The sequence below is a fragment of the Neopelma chrysocephalum genome, unplaced genomic scaffold (genome assembly GCF_003984885.1).
Source record: "Neopelma chrysocephalum unplaced genomic scaffold, ASM398488v2 Primary Assembly neopelma1_96523, whole genome shotgun sequence".
Lineage (NCBI taxonomy): Eukaryota > Metazoa > Chordata > Aves > Passeriformes > Pipridae > Neopelma > Neopelma chrysocephalum.
In genome coordinates, this window is record NW_020925169.1 from 217,955 (window position 1) to 234,645 (window position 16,691).

The 16,691-nt window shown below is 35.9% G+C and overlaps 1 protein-coding gene across 6 annotated transcripts in view; it reads left to right on the forward strand.

The window, feature by feature from the left end:
* MCTP1 (multiple C2 and transmembrane domain containing 1) overlaps positions 1-16,691 on the forward strand; it is a 189,411-nt gene that overhangs the window by 71,474 nt on the left and 101,246 nt on the right. For all 6 annotated transcript variants that reach the window (XR_003538401.1, XM_027708764.1, XM_027708767.1 and 3 more), the window contains 2 exons: positions 1,511-1,697; positions 6,640-6,733. Coding sequence is in view for 5 of the 6 variants with exons in the window: in XM_027708764.1 (XP_027564565.1) it covers positions 1,511-1,697; positions 6,640-6,733 (281 nt within the window). In the remaining variant the exon portion in view is untranslated. The remainder of the gene's footprint in view (positions 1-1,510; positions 1,698-6,639; positions 6,734-16,691) is intronic.

A 16,691-nucleotide genomic window follows, 5' to 3' on the forward strand; every position in this document is an offset into this window, starting at 1 on the left:
TCAACCTTATTACCATATGAGCTTTGCAGTAGTTTAGACTGCTGCACAACAGACAGTAAATGTTTTTGAAATAATAAAAGACAGTTTTCCTGTAGCAAATCTAATCTGCCTATGATAGCACAATGCTCATTTTATGAGGCTGCATTTATTCTCATAATTGACTATTTCTTGTCCTTAAATGGCTATTTATTCATGTCTGCCACCTTTTTCTCAGTTTATTGACCTGTGGTGACCACATTATTTTTTTCTTCAAAATCAATTGACATTTTATTAAAAGAGTTTGCTAGATGTTTAGTTTAGTGAGTTAGTGCCAAATAGTACACGTCACATGCCAGCTTCTCACATTAAATAATCACAGTTGAAAGGAGAGTATTCAGTGGCTAAAGTAGATATAGAATATACGCATTTATTTTATTTCAGTATTGTTACTGTTTTTAGAATAATGAGTTTGGCAAAACTCATCTTGGGATGCTGTAAGTATTCCAAATAGTGCTTTTTCACAGAAATTTCTGTGCAATGCAAGCTGGCATTACATTTGACATGGATACTGAATTTCTATGCACGCTCAGAGTGGCAGTCTAGAAAAGTTGAAACTTGGGCATTTTACAAATTAAAATATTAAAACTTCTAAGCTATGCACTAATTACTTACCCTAAGGTATTACTGTTTTATTTCAAAAGGTTATGGTCAGCTCTTTGATAGCAGATGCTGTTTTTCTTTCCATGCTTTGCCTTATATTTCTAAAGACGTTGCAAAGCTATTTCTGCTGTCTGGAATGTATAGAGTCATTCTTCATTAGTTCAGTGTATGGTACAGCCAGAGTTATTCAGAAAGGGATCAAGCAGGGCGGATTGACTTCAGCCACTCTGCGCAGTTATAAGCAGTCCCTGCTCATTACAAAGTGAGACATCTTATTATATACGGGGTTGTGGCATCAGATTTTATCCTGGCTGCCTGCATGAAGCTTTGACCCTGAGCCACACACAGCTTACTGCAAGAGAGCTGAGCCTTTCAGGTAGTGCTCAAGTCGAATTTTTCTATGCTCAGTCATCTTAATGCCATCACAGTTAAATCCACACAGATTTTCTCTTTTTTTAAGAAAAAATTTTTACTGTTGTTATATGAACAGTATTAAAAATGTTCACATCAAAACTTATGTTTTTTCTTTATACAAGAGACTTAATTAAAAGTAAAATTTGCATCTGAAGATGAATTTTTTGAAATTCTCTTTGTGTTTGAGTAAGGCCTGTTAACTAATCTTACCTCTAGTGTCTGTACATTCTTTTTAATATTTATTGTTCACTTCAAAACAGGTTGTGTAGCCGTTAGGAAAAAAAAAGGTCAAAAAAGCAGCATGGATTAAAGCTGAAGATAAATTTAGACTTTTTCCAGAAGCTAGGAAGGAATTTCTACTTACTTGGTTTTTTTGTCCATTTAAATGCAGGTAAGCCAATGTGCTCTTATTTGATGTAAGGAAAACCACATGCTGATGCAGAATGTGTGTTTCTAGATGCCAGGTTGACCTGTCGACCCTGAGTAAAGAACAAACCCACAAGCTGGAGTTGCCACTAGAGGAGGGAGAGGGATACCTGGTGTTGCTGGTCACTCTCACGGCCTCAGCTGCAGTCACCATATCTGACCTCTCTGTTAACTCCCTGGAGGACCAGAAGGAGCGAGAAGAGATACTGAAGAGATATGTATGAAATTCTATTTCACCCTTTGTTTGCAAAATGTTTGCCTATATAAAAAATAACTATCACGAGGGTAAAAATCTCTTATATTCTAAGAACACCTTGCCAATGAGAATCATTTAAACCAGTTACTAATATAGAAATAGTTACAGCTGGTACAGGTAACATCACGAGGGCTACAAATGCTCTTCATACAGGGAAGTATTTTTAACATGGTAATTCAACTGTTCATGACATAAGATGTCATATAAGGAAGTTCATTTTACTGCTTTGCACGTAATTTTTACTAGGCACAAAGTAACTAAGGGGTCACTCAGCAAATGTAGTTTCTAGTGATTTTTTATGCCAAATACTTTGAGTTGCTAATAGTTTACAGCTTTTTTTGAACATCTGTTAAAAGGCAAGAAAACTTTTTTTTTGCCTTCATATTAGAGGCTGAAGCAGTATTTTATATCATCAAACTAATTGTTTTAAACAGTATTTCCATTTCAAAATATTCTGAAACAAATTATTTCCATTTCCCAGCATCCTCACATTACACAGTATCTTTGTAATTTTATCAAAGCAACAGAGAGGGGAGCTCTTACTCCAGCATTTGCTAGTGCCTGAATCCCTAAAAGTAACTGTTTCACTATGCATGGAGAAAGAAAGAAAAAAACCATGCTATTTCCACTTAAAATTACAAAGCTTTTATTGTACAATGCTGCCAGGTGTTTAGAAAGGCTTCTCTAGACACTCAGCCATTAAACCAAGCTCTGACTAACAAAGAGCTGCTTAATTTATTTCCAAGATTTTAAAATATTCCTATTCCATGACTGACATCCTTTCAATAACTGAATTTAATAAAGATGTACCTTATCAGGCTGTGCAGATAACATGAAGTGCTAGTACTAATGCTGTACAATATTCTTCAAACAGATTAGCAGGATGTGCGCTTCAGCAAATTTATTCTGGCTATCTCCACTGAATCAGCTGTCTGCTAATGCTTGTACAACTCATACACCAATAGTGTTATCATAAACGCGGTTTAATAGAGGTGACTTAGGGAGGCTAAATATAATATTCCTAAGTGAACTGAAAGCTAAGGTATTGTCCACCATCTTAGAAAAATAATTACAATTAAGAGAGTTATTGCACATTTTGGAATCCACCAAGACAGTCTGTGGTTGTCAGAATAGATGTCTATAAGTAGAACAATTTTCTGATGGATATGTTTTTGAGGTGACATAGTTCTTGCTACCAAGAGCAACAATACCCTGTTTCTGTGGATTATTCTGTGTGGTGATATGGCAGACAAGTGATACTGATGGTTTTGATTATTTCAGTAGCAGTACAGAAACATGTTATGACTGGGTACTATTAATCAGTTTTCTTAAATTCTCATTTTTTTGTCCCCAGTGTAAAGCATAATTATGTGTCATAATATTGATCTGGTTTATTCCTGTTTCTTGCATATGCATCGATATGTGTCTTTTCTTACATTGCTGTATATGTTTGAAAACATTGATATTTTAGGACAGTATTCATATTGCAAAGGTGTGAATTTCTCATTATGTGTATCTGAAAATTGTGGCTTCTACATACCTTTTGGATAAATTCTACTGTTTTTATTGAAGTGACCAGCAGAAGAAAGAAATTACCAGGATTAACACAATTCAAGTGGTTTATTTTCACTGATGTTCAGTTTGTCTTTGGTATTCATATCTCCATTCAGAATGAATACAAGGGCAACATGTGCAATTAGCAAGACCTACAGTTCCCCACTGAATGGCTGTATTTTTGGGTTTATTTTTTATCCTCTTAAAAAAATCTAGCTTCCATTAGAGAAATGTATTTTGCACCTTTTCTGCAGCCAAAAACAGTTAATGAGCTGACCTTGCCATCAGATCCAATAGCCTTAAAAAATTACTCTATTACTGTCATTTAACCATTTGTAGCTGAACATCAGAGCCTTACAAATTAAACAGGCATTACCGTTTGAACCATTATTTTACCACAATTGTCTGAAAAGATTAATTCCTTTTGGGGTGAAGAGGGGGGCGAATTAATGGGTACAGACCAAGAGAGATTGTATGACCTTTTCAGAACTGGTGTGCTGAACCCAGGGTCCCCCTTGTCACAGTTTAAAAACCAGAGGAGCTAGTTTAGAGAAGTTGTTAGCATTCCATTTTTATTATGACATTTCACAGTCATCTGATTTAATGTCCCTTGACCGGATTGTCCACTGTGAGACGATGGGCTTGAAATGTTATTTAGAGCATTGATAAAAGGTGAGCAGTTCTAAGATGACAGCGAGTCATAAGGCTGGTGGTGTGACATTAATTTTCTCCATAACGGAGATGGAATAAGACGTCATGGTGACAAGCTGTCAATCAGTACTGGCCCCTTAGTGTATCTTGATGCCATAGGATGGAGTATTGCTTCTCCCATAATAGAGCTGAACTGAGATGCTCTCCCTGACAGCTGCTGCAGCCATACAGAAAATATATTATACAGCCTTTCATTAAAAAAATAAAGAGGACTCATCTCCAGAGCATTTCAATCTTTTCCCATCTATTGAATGCTGAAAAGGTTCCCAGCAAATCACAGATTGCTCTGCTATGGAAATTTGAGGCTTCAGAAACCATGTGGATCTTCAACAATAATCATAAATAAGAAGACAGAATATCATCTGATAAATCATTACCTAAAGTTATGTATTTAAAGTAATGTATTAAAGTAATAGGCTTCTCCCAGAGCCTCTGCTGTGGCATCATATACATTTTCAGCAGAGTTATGATGTGTGGATGAATCTAAGGCAGCTGACTTGCTGGAACTAAAAGTTCAAAAATAATTATTCTGTGGGATTCTAACGAGGGTGGCAAACCGAAATACAGCACTGGTGCCTTTTTGAGGAGTGAGCTTACCAGGATTTGGAAAAAGGGGACTGTTTGGCATCATAGGAAGTGGGGGCAGTCACTTGTCTTGCTTTGTGTTTGGTTTTTGCTTTGTTTTATTTCTCCAGCTTGGTGTTTGTTTGGTCATTGAGAAACTTGTGTAGAATGTGGAAATATTTTTATAAATCCTTTCACTTTCATCACAGTATTAGAGCAGCATTATCTCTGTGGTACCAGTTCTGATAACAAGCTTCAGAAACCAAACCTGATCATTACTGTTATAAAGGAGTGACAGTGCCAAGATGCTTTGAACTAAAACAGTGCTATCTGTAACACCATCTCTGCCACCCTCAGCTTGTAAGCACATAAGCAAATGTTTGAGTGTGTGCTGATTGACCATCAGTATTTTGAAGTCGTATTTATGATGATTTACTTCTTAAAATAGGTAAAAATTTATTAACTGTTATCGCATGATAACTTGCATACATGTATTTGTATGTATGTAACATGGGCTACTACAGTAAACTGGATTTCTCAGTTCAATATAGCAAGGTCAAATCTTCACTGTAAACAGTAAATGGTCAGTTAGGGCTTGTAAAATTATTATCAATGTGAATTAACTCTTAAAATTCTCCTAGTAATAGACAGGGATGCATATTATGTGTCTAACATCTTAATGGATAGATTGTCTATGGATAAACATACTGGGGGTTTTTGCAAGCTGGCATTTATTATTTCATTTAAGCAGCATGTGTGGTTTTTACATCTAGTGATGTTATTTATTCTGGTTTTCCAAACAGTCAGTTTTGCCTAGTGATAAATTAAAGAATTGTTGAGATGATGTTTTACCTGGTGTTTGCTTTTTATGGAAACCTGGACACTGTCCCAGGCAATGGAAATGTTTCACTACATTAAAATTTTAGGAAAGATGACAGGCATTATAGATGCATTAGTCCAGATTTCAAAATAAAGATATGTGCTAGTATTTATAAACAAGACTTGCAAAACAAACAGAAATTAAGCTACATTTGTATATGGTTTTAAATACATTTTCAATCCATAATTTTACTATTTTATCCTATACTTTTGGATCCTCTCCTAGGTTATCAAACTGAATTGTAAAGCTAGGTTAGTTATTCATGGATTACAGATTCAAAGTTGCATTCAATGTTCTAACATCTGAAATTCTACAAATTTTAAATTATATTCAGAGTTAGTGTTTGAGAATTATAGCTTGTCACACCTAATTAGTGCAATACTTGCAGTTTGTTAGTTTTAGTTACTCGGGAAAAAAGCAGCAACAGAACATACTTTTCAATCAACTTTCTAAATCTGTGTTAGATGAATAAATGCAAATGTTAGTCTACTCTTAAGTTTTTTCTTTCTCTTTTTAATATCCGTAGATGTTGAAGAAATTTGTACTAAAGAAATATTATGATTTATGGTAAAAGCTTTCTGCCATTTAATTTAAAACTTACTTCAATTATTTTTTTATCCTTTTTGCATGTGATTATTATGAAAATTATTAAGTTGTTGTTATCGTCTTTTGATTGCTTTTGCTCATGTTACTTGCAAGCTTATATAGGCATATGTGTTATATGCAAGCTTGTCTATAATAGTCAACTACAAAACAACTATATTGGCCCTAGGTCACTGTTAGGATATTATTGGAACCATCAAAAAGAAAATATGAACATAGATTTTGCAAAATAATTCAGGGAGAAGAATACTTTCATTTTTTGTGTTAATTTCGTTAAGTTACTGCTCTTATTTCAAATTTTGAAGTACAGTTGTTCATATACTATTAGGGGATTGATTCACTAGAATTAGTGTTAGATATAATAATTAATATTCTAATTTGTCCTTTGTAATTTTTGTTAATAAGTTAAAGTTGCAAAGTACAGAAGGAAATGCTGACAACTGTACTTCTTCAGAGAATAATATTTAAAAGTCTGAATACATGGACATATTTACATAGTAACTCGTGTCTGGGCTAGGGAGGAGACTACTAATCTTGCTTTTGTTTGTCTTTTTTGCAATCCAGAATTATTTTTCTTTTTATTATTTTTTAGAGTCCAATGATGATGTTCCATAACATCAGCGATGTGGGATTTCTTCAGGTGAAGGTCATCAGGGCAGAGGCATTGATGGCAGCTGATGTCACAGGCAAGGATTCATTTAGTTTCTGTGACAGTAAATACCATAGTAAAACTAGGTCTTTTTAGAAATGGAAGAAAAATGCTTAAAACAGAAGCTCATACAAACATTATATTCTGTTTGTGCAGTTTCACTTTTTGCTCATTAATGAAAAAATTTAAACACAAGCAAACAGAACTTTTGTAAGCAAGGCAGCAAGTCATTCTAATGGTAGCATAGCCCTACATAGGTTATTTCTCATAAGGGCAAAATACACATTTTTCTCCATCAGAGACCCTGTAAAAATTACATAGAAAACCCTTCTTTTTCTTAGTAGATGAAACTATACAAAATTATCAACATTAAAACTGAATTCCAAGGGACAAGGCAAATGAAAGGTGCTAGACTTAGATACTGCTTTAAAGTTGTTGCCGAAAGAACCAGTTGATATCTTTCAGATGTTTATTTGGTTTCAGACATTTCAAGTACATGCAGTTTACTGTAGCTACTGCTCATCTTTTCAAGAAGGAAAACAATTTTTTTTTATTCTCTATTTTATGTGATATAAGTTGAATAGTTAATATGACATATAACTTTTCACAATAAAGGGAAAGTATTTCATCCATACTGGCCATATTTCTCCAGAAATGCCAAAGTTACCTCTTCTAAGTACCATCACCTTCGTGCTGCACAAGTTGAATGGAGCAGAATTTTCTGCATCTGTATCAGAAAACAGCCATCTCTGCTTTTAAAAAAAGAAAAAAGATAAAAGGAAGCTAGACTTACCTGGTTTAATTGCTGTTAGGACATAAATGTTCTGTTACAGGAGCAGATGTAGATATGTAACAACTTATTCACTTTCAATAGTTTTTTGATAATTAGCATGACTATCAGGATTTCAGACAAGGTAACAGTGGAAATATTTTATTGCTGAAACTGATCCAGTTTGTGGCACACAAAATAACAGGTTCTGTTTTTGGGGAGGTTGGAGGAATGCTTCTAAAGATTCCTTACTATGCTTTGACCTTATAATCCAATGTGGTCTGAACAGAGAGAGAGATTAAGTTATTCAGGGGCAAATGGGATAATTCAGTCTCTGATCTCGTTCAGCCTTTGACTTTTTCAAATGAACATGTTATTTGTGCTGGTTGAACAATTGTTTTGGAAATACCTTTGATTCAATTAAAGATGTACAGAGCCACCAAAAGTTTTCAGACATTGCATTTAGGATGACAATCAGGAAGAAGGGGAAGAACACTCAATATCTTCCCCTGTCTTATAATAACTAAATATTCTGGTTTTTGTAAGAAAAAGCATTTATACAGCACATACTAAGATGGCTGCACATTTCAAATGTGACAGAAATCATTATATATTTTGGACAAAAGGACCTGGCATTTTGAAAAGAGGGCAAAGGGGGTTTATTATCTACTGTAATAACTTATAGCTATTTTTAGTAACTTGTTGGTATGTACAAATCATTCATTTAAAATTAAACTTTCAATAGCAATATTGAGAAATAACTCAAAGTAGCTATTTGGTGATTGTCAATAAATCATGTTTGCAGAAATTTTGTAAAAACTTGACCCACCACCCTTACTCAACTAAGCAATACTTACTAGTCAGTAAGGAGGATGCTGCCATCAGTGATGTTACTCACACCACTAAGGACTGCTTCTTTGAGTAAAAGCTAAGGACTTGTTTGCTTTTCTGACTGTGTTGTATTTTCAGAGTTAATCTTTTGTCCCTGAGTCTGAAAAGTAGCTAGAACAACTGTATAGTATCTGTGTGGTTTGCTCTGCTTCCTTCCTGCTGAACATATCCCATTTCACTTCCAAGAATCTTTTCATGTGAAGTAATAAATCAAATTTTATTAGTTTGAGCTGAGTAGATTCTTAAAATCCTTAATGTTCCATCATTAAGCATAAGCACAGACAGAAAAAGATTTCTGTAATCTTTTAAGTAGTCATCAATATTGCAAGGATTTTTTTCCTTTTCAAAACATGAAATTTTTCTTTTGTTACTGTACATTCATTGAGCAGCATTGTAATACTGTATTAACTCTGTATGAATAAAGAGTAATTGAGACTCCTGTTGAATGAATGAGTAAAAAACACAAATTACTTTTTAATGAAACCCTCAATTCTTCTCCTTTTGTCAGAAAGCTCATAGCCTTTTTCGACTGAATGCTACTACAGTAGGTCACTTCAGTTAAGCCCCTAATAAACTGTTGATAGCCAGGGCAGTTTTTTTCTCCAGTTTCAATAGTCTGGTGTTGGACAGTGCACTTCAAATCTTTAAAGTTAGTAAAGATTTTTTTTTTTAAAGGAGAGTTATTAAGGGTGGTAGTTCAGGCCTAAGCTTAGAAGCCTCCTCACATACACATGGCATTGAATAGGGTGCCAGGGTGAGCTGAAATTTCAGTTGAATTGTGGGCAGGGGAGCAAGTGAGCACTACCAGTTTTGAAATGGGGCACTGCTGGAGCATCCCATAACTGGGTATTAAAAATATCCCAGTATAAAATAAATAAAGTCAGACTTCTCACTCGACCCACTTGCAAGGAGGTCTAGGCTTTAAAGGAAGGACCACTGAGGGATTGAGATTCCCCACTGGTGCTTGAAAGCTCTCCTTGATTTTGGGAACAGCTGAAAAACAGGGCATCTTTCAGGACTGGGGCCTTTGGGGGAATTGCTGGGTCTGTGAGGATATTTTCTCAGAGGAAAACAGTGTCTTTCCATGGTCAAAACACAATTTTCCACCAGTTGGATTCCACCAGTGGAAAATTACGTTCTGTTGGAAATTATGGTCACAGCAAATACACCTTCCTCAAAATTACATATTTTTTATTGTGATTACTTAGAACTGTAATCTAATTAATGGAAAGATGTTGAGCACGGACTTTACTTTTTTCTTCTTGCTCTGAGAAGAAATTTTCAATTGAATCTTCCATTGTGTTTTAGCTATTGAATGCATGGCTGTTTTCTTCCTAAATCCTCAGCTATGAGGAGTTATATTTTTCTGTTTCCCTACATCTTTGCTGACTTATGGTTTCTCTGGCAGACCTTCTCAAGGATTTGGCTGCTTGTGGAGTCCTGGCAGGATAGGGGCTGTGCCTACAGTGACATGAAGAAATACTCTGATGATGCAGTAAAACCTAAAGTATAATGGACTCATCATGATAGTTGGCTTCTGACATTATACATATGGTTTTCACCTAAGGCCTACAAATTTCAGAAAGCAGACCCTTTACCGTAACATAGTTTAGGTTTAGGAAATAGTCAGATACATGTATTCCTTTTACAGCATAGCCAGGTATAGGTGGTCAAAGGCTGCTGGCTTTGCAAGGCAGTGCCTGCATCTCCTTTACTGGGGCAGGTGCATCCGTCCTTTTCCTTGTGTCACAAAACAAAATTCAAAATCTCTGCCTTATGAGAAGCAAGCAGTATGGGAAAAGATCTGCCACAGGTTTGATTGATTTCAGCAAAAGTGCTGTGTTTTAAAGGAATAATAGCAACTCAGATTAGCAGAGCAAAACCCAAGCTCCATAAGATGACCTGCCTAGAAAACAGTTTATTTTGCTGCCTTTGGGCTTTAATTAAGATGTGTTCAATTCTAGCCCCTGGCTCCCCTCTCCCCCTACCCCCACCCCTCTTGCTGTGTCACAGACCACCGATCAGACGCTTTCAGATGGTCCAGCCCATGACTTTGACCTTCTGCATGGTCTGGCGTTCCCTGGGGAACCGTTCAGCTCATGAGGTCCGATTTCACACTTCCAGGATGCCTCGGCTCTCATAACAATGACAGGGAGACAAAGCCCTTTAGAGTGGGCTGCATGGGGACTTGTTTAAATTGGAAACTAGAGAGGAGTCAAGGAACAAGGTTACAGGCTACCGAATAGTGCTTTTAATAAAGAGCTCACAGCTCTGGTTCAGCTCAAAGAGGGCTACCTCTGTACAATTAATTGAGACATTAATCGGGAGCATCTTAGGCCTCCACTTTCTCACAGAATTATGTGGTAAATATCAGCTAAGAGGCAAATGAGATGTGCATGAAATGAATTTTTAACACTTTGATTACTGTGTCTCCAGTCTTCATTAGAAGTGAATTTATTTGTATTTCTGACCTCATTAATAATCAATTGTTTGCATTTTTTCTGTGTACTGTAATTTCAGAACCTGGTATATCAGATGGACTTTACTGTGATATTTAGGTCTGCAGTCAAAATTTGCAGGCTTTTCCTCCTCTGAAAAGTAGAAAGTAAGCATAGAAAATGAGTCAGATTTTTGTTTTATTCTTTTTTTTTTTTCAGTTTTATGTCTGGAATTCAACCTCTCTTCTAAGAAAATTCCATGTAAAATTTTGATTACAGTACTTGAAAGTATGATGAAGACACCGAGATGGCTAATTGTGCAGAATGTAAAAGATTTTTCTAAAATCTATTCTACTAAACTGTCTTAATATCACATCTTTGAAATTGTTCTTCCGATGCTGTTAAATATCAGAGCACACAAACATTAAATTCACAAAGGTATGGAAGCCCATGCATGTAAAATTGAAGAAATAAATTTTCAGTGGCCCTTTGGAAATATGGTTCCAAAAGTAATTTGCTCTGTCAATTAGTGGCAAACATATTTCAATATACACTTGAACTATCTCCACTAAGTATGGAAATCTAGTAGATGGGCAGGACTTTTATCTGTCTATGGTAGATAAAGTCTCACCGAGTCCTATAATATAGATCGCCTGAAGACTTCGGTCCAGTATCACATACTGCAAAACTACTGTTTTTTCAAGTACCATTTCTAGGATAGTAATGGCAAAATTAGGATTTAAAAGATATTTTTAAAAGATATTTTGTTAAAAGATATTTTTTGTTGACCATAGCATTTACAATTAAATTTACAGTGAAAGGATGTCTTGTGATTATTAAATTTTCTTTTTCTGTAAATACTCTGTGGAGATGAGTTTAACTTGATTATGGCACTACACTACCTTGCTTGGTAAGACACCTCAAGCATTCGTTATATCAATCTGTTGCAACGTGTTTGCAGCAGCACAGATAGAGTGGAATTATAATTTCCATTTTAAAGATGGAAAACTAAGAAAGGTTAACTGACTTGGCTAAGGCCAATAGAGCAAATCCTTCTCAAAGCTGGCATTTGGCTTGGGTCCTGTACTTAATCCATTAGATAAGGCAGCTTCTCAAGCTATTGAGCCATTCCTCCTCCTGGCCAAAGGTCAGACTGACTGCTCTGTTGCAAGCAGCTGGCTGGCAGGGAGCTTGGAACAACATTAGTGACATTAGCGTCTGCATGAGTGGCACTGCCCCCCAGAGTCATGAACTGGCTGTCTTGTCTTCCCAAAAACTAAAGGCCTTTTTTTGCTGTTTTTCTTTTAGATCTGTAGTGGATAGGCATGGCCAGAGGTAGGAGAGGACCATAATAGCCTATGAAATATTCAAATAATATTTTGGCTTTCTTAACCATGTTAAAGTTAGTTGAATTTTATGAGGTCATGGTGTGAGAACTTGACTTTTAAAAGTAGAAATGGAATTGAAATCCCTTATTAGGCTTTTAAACTGTCCAAAACATTTTTAGTTCCATTTTGATAATGTAATTTCAATAATGCAAAAATTAATGTAATATTTAGTTTAGAATAAGGTTAGAAATCTGCTTTACATTGGTTCATGGTCTAGCTAATGCTGAAGTTGACTTTCTATCAGTTTATGTAACTTTATAGACTGATCAGTGGCAGGTAGATGTTAAGTGCCAATCTATATTTAGCCTGCCATCTGGTTTCTTTTGTTGAGAATACATTTGAAACAGCAAAATTAGGAAATTATTTTTGTCCCTGGAGATATACTTTAGCAATGCATGTTTTCTACAGCCATGGTAGAAGTATCTCTGCAAGGCTCAAGGGTATCTAGCCCGATGCTATCTGCTGTCCCTTGTGAGTTAATACTTATGAAGTGCAATAAGTTTTTCAGGGGACAGATAGGTCTGCCGTGTGCTTCTTTGCTTGCATCTACTCTGAAGAGCAATTACATCCATGGTAGTTCCATGGCAGCCCTAATTAAGAAAGGCAGAGTCTTTCTACAGTGACTGATGGTGTTTCTAATTTTTCATTTTCTTTCCTAAAGGCTGGAATTTCAATGATTGAAAACAGAAAAGCATGATGTTTATTACTGTACACAAGTGTTTTCTTCCTCTGTAAAGCAGAGAATCATCTTACTGCATAAAATATGGATGTTTCCATATTTTTGTTTACTGAAGTCTCATTTTTTGCAGTATTAACTGAATAATATGCAAATGACATGCAGTTTTCTGGAGACAAATGCATGCATTTAATAGAGTTGTATAATAAAAGGACATCACAGTTGTACAAAACCTGGAAAGCAAGAAATGCGAATTTAAGCTTTGATAGCGTTTCGTCAAGGAAAAGCTCTGCTTTGTGTACAAGTGGAGCTAGGAAGTGAGTGTGAAAGTGCAGTTGTGTTGAATTGAAGCCTCTGTTTGGAAGAAGTGCTATGCCCCAAAATGAATTTTTGCGGGGAAAACAGTTTACCAAGATTTATATTGGACAATTTCCCCCTCAGGGACTATTTAAGGACAGATCTATTTAACTTGCCCAAAAATATGAATTATGTCATATTGCAGTTTGGCAGCTGTAACATTCAGGTAAAGTTCATAATTATACAAACAAAAGATCCTTGCATCTGATTTGTCACGTCTTTACCATCTCTTGTGATAAAGCAGTGCTTCTGTAGTCAATTTGAGATAACACCGGATGGTTTGTTATTGTAGCTGCTCTCTAGAGTGGACAGAGTCCAGCTCACCTCCAGCCTGGCAGGTAGGCTGCAGTGGCATGTGTCAGAGACCGGTCCACCAGCCCATGACTATCATTTCACCACGGTTCACAAGTCACCTAGTGTGTTTGGTGCTTGCTTATGAGTTCCAGCACAAAGAGCCAGCTGATCTACAGATGTGGAAGTTTTGTGGTGTTTGAACTGATGGAAAGGGCCTTTCCCAAACCTTTCCAAGTGAAAAAACACGGGCAAGATGGTTCTGTAGCTACTTGAGAAAAAAATTCAGAAGCTAAAATTGTGTGGAGAGTAACGTTTTGTTGTTTTGGTTTTCTAAATATTTTGAGAAGCAATTAAAAGTTGCTTCTATAAATCAATGTTTAGGTATCTTTTCCATGATGAAAAAGTGAATTTTATATACTTGCAGGAGAAAAATGTTTTGGTGGTCCAACTTCTGAGATACAGATAATGAATCTGAGCTCTGAACTGACTTTGATTCATTTGTGAAGGACTTTCTGGGCTATGGAGGACTTTCAGTTTTGAAGCAAACAACAAATAACACATATATAGTTCCTGGTTGTCCTCTGTTGCAGAGTTGGGCTGATTTCAGGTTATGGGTGTTCATCCAGGGGCATGTGGTAGTTCTAAGAAATAAGGTGACAAGTAAATGACTATAATTTTAATGTGTGCATCACGTGCAATGTGAGGAACACAGTGCTGTCTAAGTTAGATCTAAGTTAGGTAATCTCAGCTTGTGTTCTGGTCTTGCAACTGTCTAAACATTAAATGCAATACAGCATAGCACAAACAAGGGTATCTGTTGAACTAGATGCAATGTGTGGCATAAAATGGGAAGCTTCAAAAGATAAGTAGTTCTTCTTTTCAGTGTTAGCATACATTACAAAGTAAAACTCCTTCTAGAGGACATTCTCAGATAGTCCACTTCCGTAATGGATAAAGGGGGAAAAGGGTGAGGGAGATCTGTCAAAAGAGATGCTGCTTTCCCTTCCTATTATGAATATTATGTAAATTAGCAGTTCATTTCTGTAATTTCAGGAGCCCTTAGGACTGTACAAATAGAGTCCAAAAAGCATGAGACATTACAGCAAGAGAATGGATTAATGAGATTTGTTTTGCTTCATATTGAGGTTTCTGCAGGTTTGATTTCAGTAAATGGGAAGATGTACTTTGTTTTTTACTACCTACTTTTTATTTATTTTACTACCTACTTTTTATTTATTTTACTACCTACTTTTATTTCCTTCAAATGTTGGTGGGCATACTAGCAGTTAGTCCCACTGAGGTCATGGGATTACTCAGAATTTGAAGTGCTGGTGTTGGTGCTTCTGGGAATGTGCTTTTAATGTTTAAGTGCTGTATGCAGGCGGTGGTTATCTTACCCATGCATAATGCCAAGCAAAGGAGCTTTTTGTAGATGTCCACCTGATCAATAACTAAGTGCCTCTAAAGTCACTGGAATAGTAGCTGGAGGCCTATTTAAGACATGGAGAGGGGATTGCTAGTTGGAACATCCTCAGTAGCCACAGAGATTTGGGTAGACTTTCTTGACATGTGACAGGTTATATACACTTATATATGACAATTGTGATTTATTCTGTAGTGAAAGGCATACTTATGATGACAACATAATATAGAATGAATGATGTAATAGAGCATAGGCAGCACAAGTCTAATCAGAGATTTTTAAGTGTACTGTTAGACAAGCTAAATGGAGAGCATATGCTTTTGTGTACATGTGTGTTTCTTTTGTATAAAAATGAGGAAAACCGTTTCTGTATCTCTTATTCGAAATTGCTAATCACGTTAACTGACAGAAGTTGTCTGAGGCTACCTTGGTTAGAGTGTATGTTGTGCTTAAGGTACTCGGTTTGAATAATAGAGTGATGCTGGATCTTTTTGGTTGTTGTAGGAACCAAGGAGACCTAAGGACATACTTTAATATTTTAGTGCCCTCTTAAGGCTTTCATTGGGAACAATTCCATTATTTTGAACACTCTCGCAGTGCAGCAGGTTGCCAAGGCTGTCAGTGAGAGTTAAGATTCCAGTTATTGTTTCTAATAATAAGAACTTGAAAGATAACAGATGGATATGTGTTTCACCAAGTCTTTGTACATTTCTGGATCACGTTCACTTATTTTAGTTAGTATCCTAATAACGTTTGCCCATACCATATGTTGAGCATGTCAGCAGAGAGTGTTGCCTTTCAGATACCAAGCTGAGTTGAGCGTTTTAGCATATGGAAGAAGTGCCCATATGCAATGGTGAAGGGCTTTGCCTATGGGAACTTCAGAGCCTTCTTATATAATAAAACCAGTATTCCTGACAAGAGATGTTGAAGCTTCTACTTGTTAGCTATGATATTTAGACCCTTCCTTGAACCATTTCATGATATTGCCTTTATTCATATTTGGTCTTGAACTGTTTTCAAATGATGGGGGGAAGAGGCGTGAAATGTTGACTGTGGGTGAGGGATTTTTTCATTTCTGGAAACCATTTATTTGTCTTTGGTTTGATTGAGGAGCTTTGTAATTAATGTTACATATTATTGATTGATATCCATATGAATATATAAGAAGAGTCATTGAAAAAGCACATGCCAACAGGTGCAGAAAATAAATAAATGTAGTAAATACCTTCTCTTTGTTTGTAGAAGATGGCCTGTATATGCTGCAGTGCATTTTCTTGTGTCTGTATACGATTCATAAGCTCAACTCACATTGTACCACCATGTCCAAATATGATTGATGATACTTTAAAAAATGAGATAAATTAGTTTACCTGCCATGTCAGCGCTGCCGTTATTTTAACTGTCTTCTGGATATTTCTTTTTCAAATACTGAAACCTACAGAACTCAAATAATATGAATTATTTAACTTTCCTACCACCTTTTAGCCTTGTAAAGTAGGAGAACATTGAGATGTGTGATGTGTCCACCTCTGCTTACTAATGAGTAATTTTTCGAGATAATGGGAAACAGCAGTATATTGTTTTCTAGAAAAGGTAAACATCAACAGTAATTTAGAATGTGTTTAAAACAATTACTCTTTATCATTAAACTTAATAATATACACATTAACCTCTGATGTATTCAGAATCAATACTGCAGTTTCGGAGATGTGATACCTGGACATCTTTGTCTAAATATTGATTTCATTGTCATTTG